The sequence below is a fragment of the Pungitius pungitius genome, chromosome 12, assembly GCF_949316345.1.
Source record: "Pungitius pungitius chromosome 12, fPunPun2.1, whole genome shotgun sequence".
Taxonomy (NCBI): Eukaryota; Metazoa; Chordata; class Actinopteri; order Perciformes; family Gasterosteidae; genus Pungitius; species Pungitius pungitius.
The window spans coordinates 9,324,910-9,342,355 of NC_084911.1; the positions used below are offsets into that span (position 1 = coordinate 9,324,910).

The 17,446-nt window shown below is 46.8% G+C and overlaps 1 protein-coding gene and 1 long non-coding RNA gene across 3 annotated transcripts; one reads left to right on the forward strand and one right to left on the reverse strand.

The window, feature by feature from the left end:
• Positions 1–544: 544 nt before the first annotated feature.
• LOC119219860 (uncharacterized) lies at positions 545–1,446 on the reverse strand. The gene is made up of 4 exons (XR_005120549.2): positions 1,207–1,446; positions 1,026–1,118; positions 863–895; positions 545–686 (listed from the first exon to the last, which is right to left on the reverse strand). It is a non-coding gene; the product is annotated as an uncharacterized LOC119219860 (long non-coding RNA).
• A 114-nt stretch (positions 1,447–1,560) lies between these two features.
• On the forward strand, positions 1,561–17,379 carry LOC119219859 (serine/threonine-protein kinase/endoribonuclease IRE1-like). 2 transcript variants are annotated; one of them, XM_037475309.2, is made up of 22 exons: positions 1,561–1,828; positions 5,857–5,974; positions 8,061–8,094; positions 8,237–8,309; positions 8,533–8,605; positions 9,304–9,426; positions 9,938–10,039; positions 10,134–10,395; positions 10,773–10,851; positions 11,148–11,307; positions 11,695–11,810; positions 11,890–12,105; positions 12,236–12,497; positions 12,595–12,685; positions 12,784–12,973; positions 13,176–13,275; positions 13,366–13,565; positions 13,658–13,805; positions 14,002–14,129; positions 14,364–14,487; positions 15,267–15,334; positions 15,418–17,379. In XM_037475309.2, the coding sequence occupies exons 1-22, from the start codon at positions 1,748–1,750 to the stop codon at positions 15,961–15,963; spliced, it is 3,294 nt and encodes a 1,097-aa protein (XP_037331206.2). In that variant the 5' UTR covers positions 1,561–1,747; the 3' UTR covers positions 15,964–17,379. The 2 variants fall into 2 exon arrangements, with proteins under 2 accessions (XP_037331206.2, XP_037331207.2); XM_037475310.2 differs by having other exon boundaries at positions 1,562–1,828; positions 11,911–12,105.
• The last annotated feature ends 67 nt before the right edge of the window (positions 17,380–17,446 follow it).

Genomic DNA, 17,446 nt, shown 5'->3' on the forward strand with positions numbered 1-17,446 from the left:
TATTTGAATTGAAACTGGTTGATGCTTAGAAAAACTGTTCATACTATACTAATTTTTCAATGAGGGGGTTTTCACTTCTCAAAGAGGTTTGGATATAATGGAATTAAGTTTTTCCAAACACCATAACCAGTAATTTATATTAAAGCAGCATTTACCAGACTACATGCTATGGATGAATTTATAAAATCTTGCAGGAAACATTTTATCTGCATAAAAGCTAGATTTTAGTTACATGGATGTCAATAAAAAAAAAAACACTAATTCTTTGTGCTACAGTTTCTATTCCAAATACATTAAACACAGCTTGCCTTCAATTGTTACTTTCATACACATTTGTTGTACTTAGTTATTTGTAAAAATGTGTATCTTGCTTTAAAAGAGAGACTTGGGAAATAGCCAAGAAGCTCCAGTTATAACAAGACATGATCTCGCACTACTGTTCACCTTTATGAATGGACAAGGGAAAGGCCACTCAGGTTGAAATTAGTGCCACAAATCAACTTGACAAAAAAAAGGAGTGGAAGGAAAGATGACACGATTCGGTTTGTTGACAATGGTTTTTAATTCAAAAAGTTGTGCTCCCATGGGTACAACATATATGAAGTAGACACAGGATAGGCCAAAATCCGCTTCTAGGCGTCCTCATGTAATATATGCTGGCTTGTCCATTTCTCAGATAGCTGCTGCTGCAGGAGAAGAAAAACATGTTTAGTCACGTCTGTTATTTAAACACCGTCCTTTGAAACATCCTCTGGGTTAAGTCAGATCAAGAGTATCTTCAATGTGAAATCAGAAGTCTAACGCATTGTGATCATCATTCGTAACAGCTACGATCGTGTTTCTGACGACTTGAGGTTCTTACCATGTTGCTGTATGCAGGGATTCAGCCACTTTCCTGGAAAAAGAAAGGATCTTGAGTGAACATTATTTTTGAGAAACAAAAACACACGACTGGTGTCTGTGAGTTAAGTTGGATCGATAAAAGTTGACTTTATATTCGTATCACAAGTCATTGAAATACTCACCGCCATGAAGCCACGTGAGAGCACGCCATCGCTCTGCGTCCACGTGTCCGATCCCCTCAGGAACACGCCACGGATCCACGTTCACAACCGGCCCTGAATGTAGCAAAGCAGATCATAAGCAATTGGTACTCATTTCACTTAATTTGCAATGTCAACGTTGTTAAAAATCTATATTTTTTACCACATTTCCATGCCGATGAGGCCTAGTCACCGCTCCACGAGGCACCGTAAGGAGAGAAAATTTGGAGGAATTCTTCCAGCAGACTTACGTCACCTATCATTATAATCACTCAACAACATAAACATTAATAAGCGCTTGCTATCCATGCCGAAGCGAGTCTTTGCAGCCCGACTGGTCGTTCCGGACCCGCATGCTCTCGAGGAGTGGAGTATCTGCAGAAAAACGTCCCCCGGATGCAGTTTATACAACATCCGGGTTCCAGCGGGTCTTTTCTGATTGGCTCACGTTCACCTCCCTCTCTCCCCTCCTCCATCACTCGTTAGGATATCAATCCCAAAGTCCAGCCCCCCACGCTTTCTTTTTTTTTCTTCCCTCACTTCAGGAAGAAGCGGATACAGCGTTGCGTCCGCCGCTGATGGCTCTGACGTTACAGCGCAGGTTTAAAACGTCGCTTCGGTAGCGTGTGGTCGTGAGCCGGGACGTCTTTCCCCCATGTAGCCGCCCCGACCGCCTGTGTGTCGCGGGTTCGAGAGCGGAGAACATGGACCGGACGCGGAGCGGCACTCGGGCCCTGTTGTGCTGCTTGTGTGCGCTGCTCTGCTGGGCCGGTCTCCCACAAAAGGTGAGCGAGGCTAGCCGGAGAAGCTAGCTTAAGTTGGGTGACATTTTCGCTCGGGAGTTAGCGGTTAAACTGCACTTTTTGCGCAATGTCAGGCGTGTTTTTTTTGTTCGCGAGGTGACTTTCTTAATTTTTAAATGCGTGTCATTCCGCGAACCCTTGACGTCTCTCTGCTGGGTGTTGTCTTGATATGATGCAAGTGTGAGGCTAACATTAAAGCTAGCTTGCTGGCTAAAAGCACTTTTTTTTAATTTAGTGAAAACCTAAAATGAACATAACTGAATTAATGCACGAGAAGAAATCAATGAGACGTTCAGAGCACGAACACCAGCCTGGCATCCGCTTTCAGAGACACTGTTTGGACTTCGGAGAATTAAAAAAATAATCTCTACTAGGCAACAATGAGAATCTGCTCTGTTTGTGTTATTGTTTTTGTTTTAAATAACCTTGACCTTAATTATTTTCATGCCACCAACTCTCCTCAAGTGTCAATATTGGAGAGAAAAAATATCACTTGTTGAAACAAAGTGCCTGTGCCAGCTTGTGTTGGTGTTTTCGTGTAAGATTGGTTATATGTTAATATTTCTGCTACTTGCATGTTTACACTCCTTATCTTTTCTGTAGATGGAACACAAGTCCTTCTCGTCGTTCTGTGACTGTAAAACCCACTAGTCAGTATTTTGTGCCGAAACAAAGGTGGCAAACCAGGCGGACGAGTGGACGGCTTGGTGAAATGTTTGTCTTTGACGACAGACGTCCGTAGACATGAATATTTGACATTAATTACTCCCAAATAGACTCATTTACATCAAACTGTGAGAATAAAATGTCAATTCAAGAGAGTAAATCCCTGAGGTGCAGCCTTCAGTGGCCTGGACCTCTCCAGCAATCTGAAGCCGTTTAAATCAGGCAGCGATGTATCGTTAGTTTAATTCTTATGGTATTTGAGAGCAGAGAACCCGATCCGCGGTATTATTAACCGGCACGAATGAGGGACGGCCAACGGGTCGAACTCGGCCAGATCTCTTTACAAATTCTCCGGGCGGAGATGCTCGCCTCCAGGAGCGTAAACCTCTACGGCTAAGGAGCAGATTAAAGAAGCCTCTTAATCCCCTATCATGTCTCGGGCTCTTCTCTGCCTGGTGGGGAGTCTGGTTGTCCAAGGAGGGCGTTGTTCTCACACTACGCGCACGGACCGCGCACTGTGTGTAAAATGTGGAACATAATTACCTTTTGAACCGTCCTCCTCCCCTGCGGCATGTCTCCTCACCTGTCCAGTATATTTTAAACCATCCTGTTTGTGTTTGCCTGTGTCATCTTTATTCAGCCCCAAAGGGAACCTCAAGTTTCTTTTACGGCCGTGTGAGAGGATCATCAGGTCGTCCTTAAGGCGGCCTCGCCCTCAATGTGCACAAAGGAATTTTCTAATTGACATTCATAAAGTTGTTTGCTCACTTGCCTGTTTTTGCTTGACACCTCCTAATGACAAGTTAAACGTGAGAGATAATAACTTTGTGGTTCCTGTGTCGTTTTTTTGTCTGCAGAAAAGCAAGCTGCAAACAGCCTGCTCATTGCTGCAAGATGTGTTTGTGGTAGAAGTGTTCCACTTTTCAACAGAAAAACAGTGACCGTTTTAGTAAAGTCCTAAATAATGCATTGGAGGGGTCAGACTAGAAGACATCTTTCTAGTTTCGCCTGCAAACATGAGTTTTATTGTTGTCCATGTTGACTCAATAAGCTCATTTTAATGTTTTCCCTTTCTCAAGAAATTTTACTGAAGCCTCCCACATAAGTGCGAAGGCCGCTGCTTTATAGCTAATCTTGTATCCGGGTTATTTTTAGTCAAACTGGCTGCAATTTCCTTGCTACTGAGAATTTGAGAACTGACTCATTAAAATAGTCAGTGTTTTGTGTTTTGCCGTCGCATCACGCGTGAATCGCGTACAAGGCCCGAGGATTGAAGAAAATCCTGCCTGTGGATTCCCACCATTCATGTTTTTGGTGGCAGTCTTGTGGGGCATCTCTACATCTTCGCTTACCTCTAACTTCTTCTCCTAATGAAGAGGCCCGCTCTTGTAATACTTCACCGTCTTGAAGGGATGGCGGTGTCCTAGAACGTGGTGAAAACACAGGTGTGCTCCTGAATGGCTTGTGGGAAAGCTGCCAGTTACAGCCTGTCCTCTGTTCAGCTTGGCCTGCCATGCGAGGGACTGTGAAGAACAGAGGCTCTGCACTCCGCTACCGGGGATATCGTGTGCTTTGCAGTCGGTGTCCTTTTTTTTTCTTCCAGCTGTGCCCGGCTCTTTGGGCAGAAGGAAGCGAGGACATCTGATCCCCTGCAAAGATGTTGGTTCTGTGGCATTGCATAACTCTCTTGCACAACAGTGAGTGGGGAAATCCCCGATTTTTAGGCTTTATAACTCACCACCTCGGTCAGAAACTATAAACCTGATGTAGAATATCAGTGTCCTCTCCTAAAACAAGGAGGCCAACAGATGTTAAGATTTTATCTGCTTGTGAAACCGAGACCCCTGACAGAGAGCACGGGGGGGGGGGGGGGGGTGGGCAAAAACAAGTTGGTTATGATTCTCCCTGTACACGTGTGTGCATGCTGGCGAGTGGGAACAGTCACAGGTGCACAATATTGACAGGAATGCTTGCATAGGATGTGAGACGACAGCAGGCAGAGGAGAAGGATGATGAGCGGCACGTTTCCCTCCGTAGAATGTGCAGCACTTTTGGTTCATGGGGTTGTTTCTGCTTTGTGAATCTGAACAAAGGGGGAGCAGCCTGTTGGTGTAATTTGCTCTCCATGAATCCACTCGGGCCAGTGGCTGTGGTGGTTGTATTCGCGTCTCGACTTCAAGGCACGTTGTCTCCCACATACTATGTGTAATTGATAATCTGCTATTCCCCCCCCCCCCCTCTCCAGGGAGCTGTTCAGTCAGTTATGGAGATCAATACTCCTCTGGTTTTAGTAGGAGAGGAGAGCTTTGTCTGCCCATCCTTTCTTGTGGTAAAGTGGCGTTGTCAGAACAACGCCGAGAACTAAGAAAAAGTGCTGATAAACCAGTCAGTGAGAAGCAGATTCAGAAGATTGGCTTTTGTAATGGCAGCAATGAGCTGAAACGTGCATGGCCTCCTTCTGACCGCTCAGTCAGACCCCTAAAGAAGCCCCACGGCTTGGTTATCAAAGGGAGTTCCACAGTGGGTGAGTGGAGCACAGGGGTGTGGTTAATTCCGGCATAAGCCAAAGACATAAGGCAATTGTTTTACTGGATTTCCTGCATCTTTTTGTTCACCTCGTCTTCTTTCATCGTGTAACGAACCGATCCGAGTGTTTTCACGTTTCCCTGAGTGGGAGTGAGACTTTCTGGAAAGAAGCCATCCCACGTGGCAGCCCACTCTTCATCTGCGCAGAGTGAAGTGGCAGCACGCTCTTCTCTCAGCTAATTGTGAAAAGCCCATTCTCCCACCAAGAGGTATGCCGGGTGTCAACACCAGCGCAGCCTGAAGCCCAGCACGTGCGCGCCCGCTGCCGCCCAGTTTGTTTACCTTCCGCCACGTTGCGGCCCGCGGGGCTCCGGCTGTTACTTTGAACCCTTGGCAGCGTGTCTCGTGTATTTTGCTCTTCAACCCTCATTGTACGGTATTGATTTGAAATTAATTGATTAATAGAGCAGGCCGAGCCGCCTCGCTCCCAAAGGGCAACCCGACCGCCTCAGGCTTAAAACGCTGACCGTATCGATGGTGGAAACATCTGTCGGACAATGGAGCTTCTTCTGCCACGTTTACAAATGGCCATGCTGTCCTTTTTTTAATTTTTATGCATCCCTTGCGTGTGGATCAGTAATGTCATTATTCACACCCCCCCGAGGCAGAGCCCCCCGTGTTTGACCTCCCCTGTGGAGCGTGCATGTTCATACAAGCCCGCTCGCTAATGTCAGAGTTGTATTAATGATCACGTCGATCCACCCGGACCATAAAGGCCGATTACTGACGGGACTGATTGGTGTGTTGTGTTTCTGTAGGGGTTCTGCAGCGCCACGGTTTCCCTTTCTGAGAGCCTGCTCTTCGTGTCCACGCTGGATGGGAACCTTCACGCCGTCAGCAAGAAATCCGGCACCATCAAATGGACTCTGAAGGAAGGTAGGAGGATGACGACAGCGGTTGAGTGTCACTTTTGTTTTGTTGCCTTGGGGAAAACCGTGAGATCCACTGAAATTTTCAACAAAAAAGTTTAATTTAACTGGGCGCCACATGTGAGACTTTGATGCCACATGGATATCTGTTGGTATCTAAATTGGGTTCTTGATTTATTTACACTGTACACTGTAATCTTAATGTGAGCATGAGCATATTTCATTTGAACCCAAAAATATGATGGCATTGCTACTCCTAACAATAAAACCAATAATCTTGACTTGACCATGGTTTAAGAAAAACAAAATGTACTTAATGTGATCAAGAAACACTTATTGACATGTTGGAAATGTTTTCTGGGATTAGACTGAGCATATGCTGCTGGATGTTCTTTTAGCTGTGGAAACTGGGTAATTATTAACGGGCAGGGGCAGAAATAGCCGGTCATCAAGGTCAGAGTGGGCATGGGTAAGCAACGTTGTTTTAATGTCACCTACACACACACAGCATGCGCTATGGTTACCATGTTAATGCAGGCGCCATACACCTGGCGATTAGATGAGATGCACTGGAGGGTTACTGGAAAAAACATTTGCCGTTTTTCCAGTAGTTTACCTTTTCATAGACTTAAAGAGCCATTTCATCACACCGTGCAGCACTAAAGCATTTCAGGAGATCTTAAATCTACTCTGATTTGAACCCACATGTCCTGGTCGAGCTCCATCTAATTCTCCAAGTGATTAATAATCGGAGGCCACGGCTTCTTCCTCCGCCATCTGTTTCCTGGGCTCGTTGCTATTGAATAAATCGGAGCCACTCGGCACACACCTGTTGTGCTCCGGTCAGGCAACGGTACACCCACAGAACGCGGGACGGACCGTAATCCTTTCACCTGGATGCATGCACGCCCCCCCCCCCCCCCCCCTTTCAGATTTGCTAACATCCGTCTATTTGATCAGCCAACGGTAGTTTAGCTTATTTCCATGAATGAGTTTGTCAACACCTTCTGCAACTATGTAAAACAAATGCTGAGGCCACTTGGGCACAGTAGTCAATGACCACCTCCAGGTAATCCTACGGGCCCCCAAACCCCCCCCCCCCCCCCCTACACACACACACACACACATGCTTTTTTTTGCCCGGAGATCCGCACCATCTGGTCTCCGCCCTGAATGTTCACACTGCAGGGAGGTGTCTATTTGTCCATTAACAATGGAGATTAGGCTGTAATGTTTTAACCATAAACATTATGTGCTGACCATGGTTTTAAACTGATACATTTCATTTGATTATAATCATCAGTTGTTCAGTCTTAAACTGCAACACAAGGCAATAATGACTTTGACAGATCGGATGGAAGACATAAATGTGATGAATCCTAAACCAATTGTCTGCTGAATGGAAGCTAATAGTTGCCCAGAAGGTAGGAATAATTGTTAGACTACACAGATCCTTTTTTAATACATGGAACATTACATGCATTTTAAACTTCACCGCTGATCCACGAGCCCCAAAAGTCCCCGTTTGGTTTCATCGCTCCTCAGAACAGAATCCCAGAGCGCCCATGGCCCACTGATCAGGTGCTTAGGTGTCGGCTGTGGTGTACGTGTATTGGAGCGGGCATGGAGACCGGGCTAGGAGGAGGGTCACCTCAGTGCCTGCTGCTCGTCTTCTGCAGTCACTCTGTTTGTTTGTTTTTTTCTTCCACTCCTCGGCCTCCTCCTCGCACATCTGTGGTTTGCCGTTTGATGGTCGTCTCTTTCGACCATGAAGTGTAGCCATTGTTCCCTTATAACTAATTTTGTGAACTTGGGATTCCAGTAAGGGAGATAAATAACAGTGAGACTGCAGTAGAGCGCTTTATTGGAAAAAAGCCAATAACAAGGACATTTTGCCAATGAACCTAATTGGCATAATCTGCAATGCATAATTGGCATTGGGTTTTGAGTGCAGGTTTATAAATTCTCATTTTGAGGGTAACCCATTCTCCTTTTGAACTTGACTGTCGCCCACGTAACTCGGGGCGCTGCCTCGGCGGTTGCTCGATGTTCCTGTTGGTCCTGACTTGTGTCTCTTCTTCCTCTCCTCACAGATCCAGTTCTTCAGGTCCCCACGCATGTGGCAGAGTACGTATCTTTGCCGTCCATGCGCCGCACCTGTCCAAACAACCAAAGATGATGAATGCAAACCACTATGGCAACCCGTTGAGCTTGTCTGATGTGAGGCTCTGGAGATGTGACGCGTCTTTCTTGAATCTTTTTACTCCAGACCAGCGTTTCTGCCGGACCCCATCGATGGCAGCCTGTATTCTCTGGGTGGAAAGAACAAGGAAGGCCTCACAGTAAGAGGAATTACTTTTTTTTTTAATCCCCAAACCCCAATCTTCCTTGCCTTGAGAGAAACTCATTTCACTTCCCTATTCTACAGAAGAAGATGTCCCCCTCAGTCATGCTGAGAGAAATGCGCCCTCATTGTTAGGTTGCGACCATGACCATGCGTCAATGGTGTGGTCTGTTGTCGTCTTGTTGTTACCTAACGTGCCTTCGTTCATTTTGACCAAACAGAAGTTACCGTTCACCATCCCTGAGTTGGTCCAGGCTTCTCCCTGCCGCAGCTCCGATGGTGTCCTTTACATGGGTAAGGCTAATTACCCCAAAGAAAGATTTCTATTGTCTTTTGATTCCAACACTCTGCTGTGTAGTTTTTTTTTATTGGTGTCCATCACGTGTCCCTGCTATCTGGATATCTTCTTCCGGCTTCAGTTCCTCCAAACCAAAAGGTCGTGGCTGGTGCTCTTTTGAATTTACAACCGCTGATGGAGGGCCTGTGCAAATATACCGTAGTGACAGTTTAATTCTTTAAAGCTGCTGCCAGGCTCAAATGCGCTCTCTCGCTCTCTCTCTAAAAGTCCATACACGATCAGATGTGTGAGGCTTTTGATTTGTGTTTGTAATTGTCTATAACTAAGAGTTTTTTAATACCAATCCCTATGCATGATGGGTCTCTGATTTTAATGACTCATTAGGAAGGCTAAATAATGACATCGGAATCTGCTCAGGTGCACCTTTTAAAAATACCTCATATGTCTTGCTGCTTTTATAATTGCACAATTTGACAGAAAAGCAGAAATTTGACCCTTCTCTGCAATGGGTGTTTCACAATGTAGACGAGTAAGAGAAATAATTACAACTCGTAGACCGAAAAACATAAATGAACCACTGACTATATAAACTATGCAATAAGCAGTATTTTGGATTATGAAACGAAGTATATGTTGTGCTTTTACCAAGAGCCATTTGAATGCTGTAATGAGGTGTGTGTGTGTGTGTGTGCAGGAAAGAAGCAGGACCTGTGGTATGTGGTGGACCTGTTGACTGGTGAGAAGCAGCAGACTTTGACTTCCTCCTTTGCAGAGATGTTGTGCCCCTCTTCGTCGCTTCTCTATCTGGGACGCACAGGTAAAACAAGAAAAATCTAATCCACGATTCAGCCGGGCCTCATATTCGTCAGATTATCCACCCATCCCATTCGGTTGTTGATTTTTAGTCGGGCTTACCAACAGCCCTGTTTTTGTTTTGCATCCTCTAATCCGAAACTGTTGGCAAACCCTTATTTACTGCTTCTGCTGCTATCCCTTCCCTCGCCTTAAAGTCCCCCAGCCCCCCTCCTCTTTCCCTCGTACGATCATCATAGACAAAGGGCCTCAAGCTTGTGAGCCCTGCACACTGGACACTTGTTTTAAATCCATCCCTGACTTGGTGTCAAGTCCCAGCTCAGGTCGTCACCAAACAACGCACATGCAGTATTCTGTTTCACCCAGTCTTTACAAGTCCCCTTTTTTTCCCGATACAAAGAAATTCAACCCTCCTTTTTTTTACACCCAGAAATGGAAACTCCAAGCCTGGCTTTTGTGTAAAGAAAGCAAAGCGATCCAAATCAAACTGTTGTTCACTTCCCTCGTTTTTTAAGAGTACACCATCACCATCTACGACACCAAGAGCCGGGAGTTGCGCTGGAACGCCACCTATTCCGACTACGCCTCCACCCTCCCCGACGATGACACCAAATACAGTAAGCCTCTGGGACGCGCCGGCTCCTTCCGTTCAGTATTTTTCCCCCACAGACGGTGTCGATGACCCGTCCGCCCGCTCTGCTTCCCCCACAGAGGTCGCTCACTTTGTGTCCAACGGGGACGGCCTGGTGGTGACTGTGGACAGCGACTCGGGAGACGTGCAGTGGGTGCAGAACTACAACTCGCCGGTGGTGGCCATGTACATCTGGCAGCGCGAGGGCCTCCGGAAAGTTCCCCACACCAACGTCGCCGTGGAAACCCTGCGCTACCTCACTTTCATGTCGGGAGAGGTCGGCCGCATCACGCAGTGGAAGTACCCGTTCCCCAAAGAGAACAAGCCCAAGAACAAGTTCCTGTAAGCATGGCGAGAGTAACAATTCCTGACCCATTTTTAAGAAAAGATGTCTTCCCTCAAGTGTCCCGTCAATGAAAGGGACATAGCTTAATGAAAGGGTATAAATCAAGATGTGCAGATGTCTGAGAATGGTTTAGGTCACAAGTGTGCTGCCTGATTTCAGCTGTGGTTTCTCACAGCAGCGCAGTTTTCTTTTCATGTATTGTGCTCACACCTGCTTCTACTGGAAAGGACAAACGGGACTTTCAGTGGTTAAGGCGCTGTGCATGTTTCTCTGCTTAGAACCAGTGGATTCACTCCAGATGTGTTGCCAGAGATCGGAGTCTTAATTTAGCATGGAATAAGTATTTGGGTTAACCTTTTTCTTCTTCTTTTAGGGCCACTTTGTATGTGGGTAAATACTCCACCAGTCTTTATGCCTCTCCCTCCCTGGTGCACGATGGAGTCACGGTGGTGGTGAGTGGCCGTTGTGTGTGCTCTATATTTCGCTCCCTTGTAGGCAAAACACTATCAGCAAGAGATGAACTTGAAATATGTAAATTTCTCATTAAAATATCCAAGCGGTTGGGTAGTTTTCATAGTCGATTAACATCTTTGGTTTGCGCTTTCCGGTATGACTACGTCCTGTCTCGGTTTCATCTTCTCTCACTCGCTCAAGTCCTACTTAATGCTGCTTTGATGTAATCATGTGAGGTGTTAGTTTGGAAAATTACCTGAATTTTGAATGTGTGTGTGTGTGTGTGTGCACGCAGCCCCGTGGCAGAACCTTCCCCATGCTTGAGGGTCCGGACAGCCAGGAGACCGAAGAGGACAAGGAGTGTGTCATCACGCCCAGCACCAGCGTCAAGTTCAACGCTGCGCTCCGGGAGCGAAACCGCATCAACTTCATGAGGAACTACCTGCTCCTTATAGGTACCTCAGCGCACCAAGGGATATCCCACACAGGGTGGAGGGGGCTTCAGTTTCACTAACAATTAATGGGCTATGGTTTGACATCGCAAAAGACTTCTTTAAAATGGTTGTTGCAGTTGTAGTTTGGTTGGAACAGTCATATATGTACGGTCATGTAAATGCGCTTGTTAATATGCAAATGAACCCAGGTGCATGTCAAAAGGTTCCGCTCTTGGTAATGTTTACTGCATTTTTAAGTCCATGGCCTTTAATGGTCCCCTGCTCTTTGACTGCCCTCTGCTGGACGATAAAGTGAATCACACTATTGGGTTCTTAGCTCTAGTTACACAGCATCACACCTGAAGTCAGTGTTTTCATTTTTAGTAAATGGCCAATCTTGCATTTCAGGTCATCATGAGACGCCTCCTGAAGCTCACAAAAAGATCCTTGAGAAGTTCCCCGACAGCTTTCCTCGCCATCAAGGCAACGTCATCCCACCGACTACTGACAAGAAAGTAGAGGAGGTGCGTGTGTGTGTGTGTGAGACTAGTGATATATTTTTGTCTCGAAGATCTGAATTCAAAACATCTGTACATTTCTCAGACTCGTCCTCTTCCCCCCCAGAAAGTGAAGGGTGACGTGATGGATGATGTGCCCCCTTCTCCTTTACCACAAACATCTATCCAGGAACCTGCGATCAGTGGGCGCACTGCGCGTCCAGAGGCGCCTGTGGACTCGATGCTCAAAGACATGGCCACCATCATCTTCTCTACTTTCCTCCTGGCTGGCTGGGTGGCCTTTATGATTACTTACCCCAAAGTGAGTCAAACGACACCACCTGGCAATGACTGAAAACCATGTAGGAGCAGAGGACCGTAAGCCGGACTGGCCTCCCCCAGTTGGCCGTAGGTGCTGAGCGCACTTCTTCGTTTCTCCTCTCTCGCCACAGAGTGTCCACAAGCAGCAGCAGCTGCAGCACCAGGAGTTCCAGAGACAGATGGAGGAGAAGTTGGAGCTGCTCCAGAGGCAGCAGCCGTTCCCCGCTACGGACGTGGGCCTGGGCATGGCCGCGGACAGCGACTATCTGGAGGGGGCCCACAATCGCTACGAATGCTCGGACCACAGCAGCCCCAATGTCACCCCCCGCGCCTCCAACCACAGCAACCTGTCCGTGTCTGAGCTGGGAGGCTCGGCCAACGAGCACGAAGATGGTGAAGATCCAAGATTTTAGAATGAAAGCACATGGTTTGATCATACAAAATATTTTTAATTGTCAATTATGGATCCATTATTCATTTTTTTTTTCAGAGGAGGACTCCAATACTGTCAGAGTGGGCAACGTCACGTTCCGCCCCAGAGAGGTTTTGGGTCACGGCGCCGAGGGCACCATCGTGTACAAGTAAGTCCCAACAACCCGTCGACAATTTGTCCCGATAACCTTTTTTGTTTAATTTGTCCAGTTATTCCAACAATGTTCTTGCAATGTTTCTCCACAAGGGGGCAGTTTGACAACCGCGCAGTGGCAGTTAAGAGAATCCTCCCAGAGTGCTTCAGCTTTGCAGACCGCGAGGTGCAGCTGCTGAGGGAGTCCGACGAGCACCCCAACGTCATCCGCTACTTCTGCACCGAGAGGGACCGTCAGTTCCAGTACATCGCGATCGAGCTGTGTGCCGCCTCACTGCAGGAGGTAATGATCGGCTCAGTAGACCACATTGAGTTAACTTGAGTTTTAGCTTAGTTTTCCTTAATAATGCAACACTTTCGGGTTAATTGAACTCTTAAGTCTGGAGTCTTTTTCTGTTTTATTAGGCACAAAAACGTTTATGAATTTGTTGCCTTAATCATGATGTTTTTTAATGACCTCTGTGTTTGTGCTCTCTCATCACTAGTATGTGGAGAGGAAGGATTTTGAACGTCACGGACTAGAACCAGTAACGCTTCTTCAGCAGACCATGTCCGGACTGGCCCATCTGCACTCTCTCAACATAGGTAACTGCTATTGTTTTGGTCCTGATCTGCATTCCCAAACAACATCCACACCACTAAAGCAACTGGCGGCTTCACGCTTTCCATCTTTAGTCCACAGAGACCTGAAACCTCACAACATCCTGGTGTCCATGCCCAACGCCCACGGTCGGGTCCGGGCCATGATCTCCGACTTTGGCTTGTGTAAGAAGCTGGCAGTGGGCCGCCACAGTTTCAGCAGAAGGTCTGGGGTGCCGGGCACCGAGGGCTGGATCGCCCCCGAGGTCCTCAGTGAGGACTGCAAAGACAACCCGGTGAGTCGAGTGGAAAGGGCACCCGTAGAAATATTGGTTGGTGTTAAATGAACACACTTGTGACTCCTCTGTCCTCCTCTCGTCTCCTGCAGACCTGCGCTGTTGATATCTTCTCTGCTGGCTGCGTGTTCTACTACGTGGTGTCTCAGGGAAGCCATCCTTTCGGCAAGTCTCTGCAGCGGCAAGCAAACATCCTGCTGGGCACGTACGGCCTCGACCACCTGCAAACCGACAAACATGGTGAGTTCTTCGGGAGAAAGAGAGTCACGCGGTGGGTGGTCAGTGTAAAGATGGAGTTGTGGGAGATTCGTGAAGTGTCGTCCACTGGGACCGCCGAAATCCGCACAACATCAAAGGCTCTCGTAGGTAAAGAAAACAACCACTTGTGTTTAACGATGGATGATGTGTCATTACACCCCGTGTGTGATTATTTTAGAGGACATAGTAGCAAGAGATCTAATCGAGCAGATGGTGAGCATGGAGCCCCATAGGAGGCCCTCAGCGGAGAGCGTTCTCAAACACCCTTTCTTCTGGAGCCTGGAGAAGGAGTTGCAGTTCTTTCAGGTCAGCGTTTTACTTCTCTGTGCTTATGGTATCTTTATTAGGCGTGCCTCAGAGCTGTTGGAATCCTGGTGTGTTGTATGTTTGTGTGTGTTGTGTGTTCTGAACTCCATTGATGTGCCATATAATAGTTTTTTTTTCTTTTTTGCTCACGCCCTCTGCAGACAATAACAAAAAGCTCAAACACACTCTGTCTGCACATTAGTTGACAGTGGTTTGTTTTCCGGTTGCTTGCAGGATGTCAGCGACAGAATAGAAAAGGAACCGCTGGACGGACCAATCGTGAGACAGCTGGAGAGAGGTGGGAGGGCTGTTGTCAAGGCTGACTGGAGAGAACATATCACAGTGCCCCTGCAGACGGGTATGAGACTGGCTTCATGTTTGTCAAATAGAAGCGGTTCAGATTCTTGTTGTTTCTTTTGTTTGTTAAAACAAAGGGTTAAAGTGTCTTATTTCACAAACTGCTCTGAAAGTATTTTAGTTTAGTTGTTTTTAGTTTAGCTGCTTGAATGTGCACTATAAAGGTTCATAACCGCACTGACTGCCGTTTCCTGATGGCACAAAATATTGTGGTGAGTGGTAAAATAAGGAAGTACGGCTTAATGTCAGCATTATCGCCTGCTGAGTGCTGCCACGGTAACGTGTTCTCTTTGGACTTTGCTTTCCTGGTCCAATAAAATGCAGATATAGTTTTGTTGGTTATTTCTTATTTTAGATGGAAAACCGATTCATACGAGATCATAACAGGATACATTCAAATAAAACATTGATCTTCTCCATTTACAAAACAACTACCTTCATGAAATGGTTATTCAAGTCAAACTTTGAGGGCCAGATGTATGAATCACTGTTGAGTCATGACTAAAGCTCTGTGTACTCTTTATGCACAAGCCTCACTTCCACTCCCACTGTAGGACGCACCTTAACATCTCTTTACACAATCCTTCATGTGACCACTCCAACACTCCTATTTGTACTTGCTTTACTGTGCCACAGTAGATGTCAATGCTCACAAATGTGGTCATTTATAGAGCCAGTGCCATGTGCTCGTCAGCGACAATTACAGGGAAAGTCTTCTCAGGGTTTAATGGTTCTTTGTTGGATAGTGATTTTAAATCTGGTGTTTTTTTTCTCCTGAAGACCTGCGTAGGTTTCGCTCCTACAAGGGCGGGTCAGTCCGAGACCTGCTGCGTGCAATGAGAAACAAGGTAGGAATGTGTACTCGTGCTTTTGTCTTTAGAAGACGCCGTCTCTGCAGTCGCACTCATTGCTTTAACTCCCGTCCCGACAGAAACATCATTACAGAGAGTTACCCGTGGAGGTCCAGGAGACTCTGGGCTCCATCCCTGACGACTTTGTCTCCTACTTCACCTCCCGCTTCCCCCACCTGCTAATGCACACGTACCGGGCCATGCGGACCTGTGTGTCGGAGAGGCTGTTCCTGCCTTACTACTCCACAGCAGAGCAGCTCGCAACAGTACAGGCCCAGTGCACCCCACTCGGGCCACATGGACAAAATAAGCCATGCAACCTAACAACAGACACACAATCATCATCATCACAACCACAGGTCCCGGTGCCGTGCTCACAGCCGGAGCAGGTCCCACACACGGCGCCCGCCACTTCACCCGATGTGCCCGTATTCTCACATCTGCCTGTTCAAACTTTACCGCCTGCAGAGCCCCAGCTGCCCACGCAGACTGCCTCGCAGGGGGAAACATTGCACCCTGCCTCTGCCTCAGAACCCCCCACAGAGCCTCTCGGCCAAAGGGAGTCGAGTCCGTCTGAGACGCACGCCCCGCCAGCTCCTCCCGCACCGGATAACGAACCGGTGTGAACCAGAGTCGGGTGGACGGAGCACAGATGGGCGCTTCGCCTTCAACAGTGGACACCGAGTGGGACTTGGTTGCTGCACCGCGAGCTGGTGAGGACCAGGCCTGCAGTGCCTGGGATCCACAGGCCGGGCGTAGCGGCTGCGCCCGCGTTTAAGTGCCTTCTGCTCGCCTGAGTGGAACTGTATCCTGATCCGAACCGTCCCCTCGGCCTCGAGGAAGTCGGATACCCGACACGGGGCTGTTGGAGCATTATCTTGTAGCTGGACTGAGCAAAGAGAATATTTTATTTTATAACGGCATGTCCAAAAATAGTGTTTGTCCCAAGAACATGTGGCCTCTATTTTGTGTGTGTGGGGGGGGATTTCTGGATGTTTTTATAGTGCAATGTTGTATTTCCGAGTGAGCCCTGTGTTCACTGCACAAAAGCTGTATGTATATTTTTGTATAAACTGATTCTGAAATTGAATCATTTTTAATGTGGCCAATGTGCCTTTTTTTCTTTTTATATAACCATGCTGCATTGGTACAGATCTTTAAATTGACTGTGCTAAATGTTCTTGATTCCAGTTAATGCTGCTAAACTGCTTCGCTTTGTCAATCAAAACTATTGTGCTGACTCGGTCAGAGGGGACTGTTCCAAAGGGTGTTCAGCGTGGCTTCTGAATACAGCAGGTCGTTCTCTGCTAATGTGAGCAGCAAACCAATCAAATATGAGTTTTAGATATCCAAGTGGCAGATCCAACACAAATAACTTTTTAAGGGTGTCAAAGTGAAGTCAATGACTTGCACATCACATTTACTTGTTTTGATTATTGTATCTCACGATGGCTTTTGGGGGAATATTGACATATATATATATATATATATATACAACAGTGGGGCGCCAAGAAGAAGATGGACACGTTTAGTGGTCACAGGGGCGTGACTGTATTGTCAGGGGAAGCTACGGTTAACATTGTTTAGCGTTGCTTTGTTCATGGTGTCACTCTTATGTAGTTTTGTAGCATTTCCAAACGACAGCAGACATTTTAAATGAAGCATGTCTCTCACGTAGAGGTGGAACACAAGGCGGTACTGAGCCGGTGTCTGGTGTGCGCACACACACACCCCACTAACAATGGAATGGTTAATCCTGGGGTGTAACTTGAAGTAATGTCGTAGTAATCCATGACTTTCTTTTCTTCCCGTTTGGACTGTGTTAAATTCAACGGTCAGACTCACTAGGCCTGTGTCCCCTGGTTTTCTGTGGAATTTATTTAATTTTAAATGCTGTTTTACAATGTTTTAAAATATTGGTCACCTTTTTTATACCTGCCATTTTCTACGTGATTTTTGTCAATTGAATCCACCTTTGCAATTCTGCTTAACTTGTGGGGATCAGAGTTGTTCTAATATGAAATAAATACTGCTTGAGCTTACACCAGCGCATAAATAGATTCGTTATTTTTAAAACCAGTTCCTCATCTTTTCTCACTTAAAACCCCA

What these genes read in the sequence shown, in the direction of transcription:
- LOC119219859 (XM_037475309.2), top strand. Translation starts at nt 1,748, where the DNA reads ATGGACCGGACGCGGAGCGGCACTCGGGCCCTGTTGTGCTGCTTGTGT. An exon ending in CGATGGTGTCCTTTACATGG is followed by an intron (nt 8,606 to 9,303) that starts GTAAGGCTAATT and finishes GTGTGTGTGCAG; the next exon opens with GAAAGAAGCAGGACCTGTGG. An exon ending in TCTGCACTCTCTCAACATAG is followed by an intron (nt 13,276 to 13,365) that starts GTAACTGCTATT and finishes TTCCATCTTTAG; the next exon opens with TCCACAGAGACCTGAAACCT.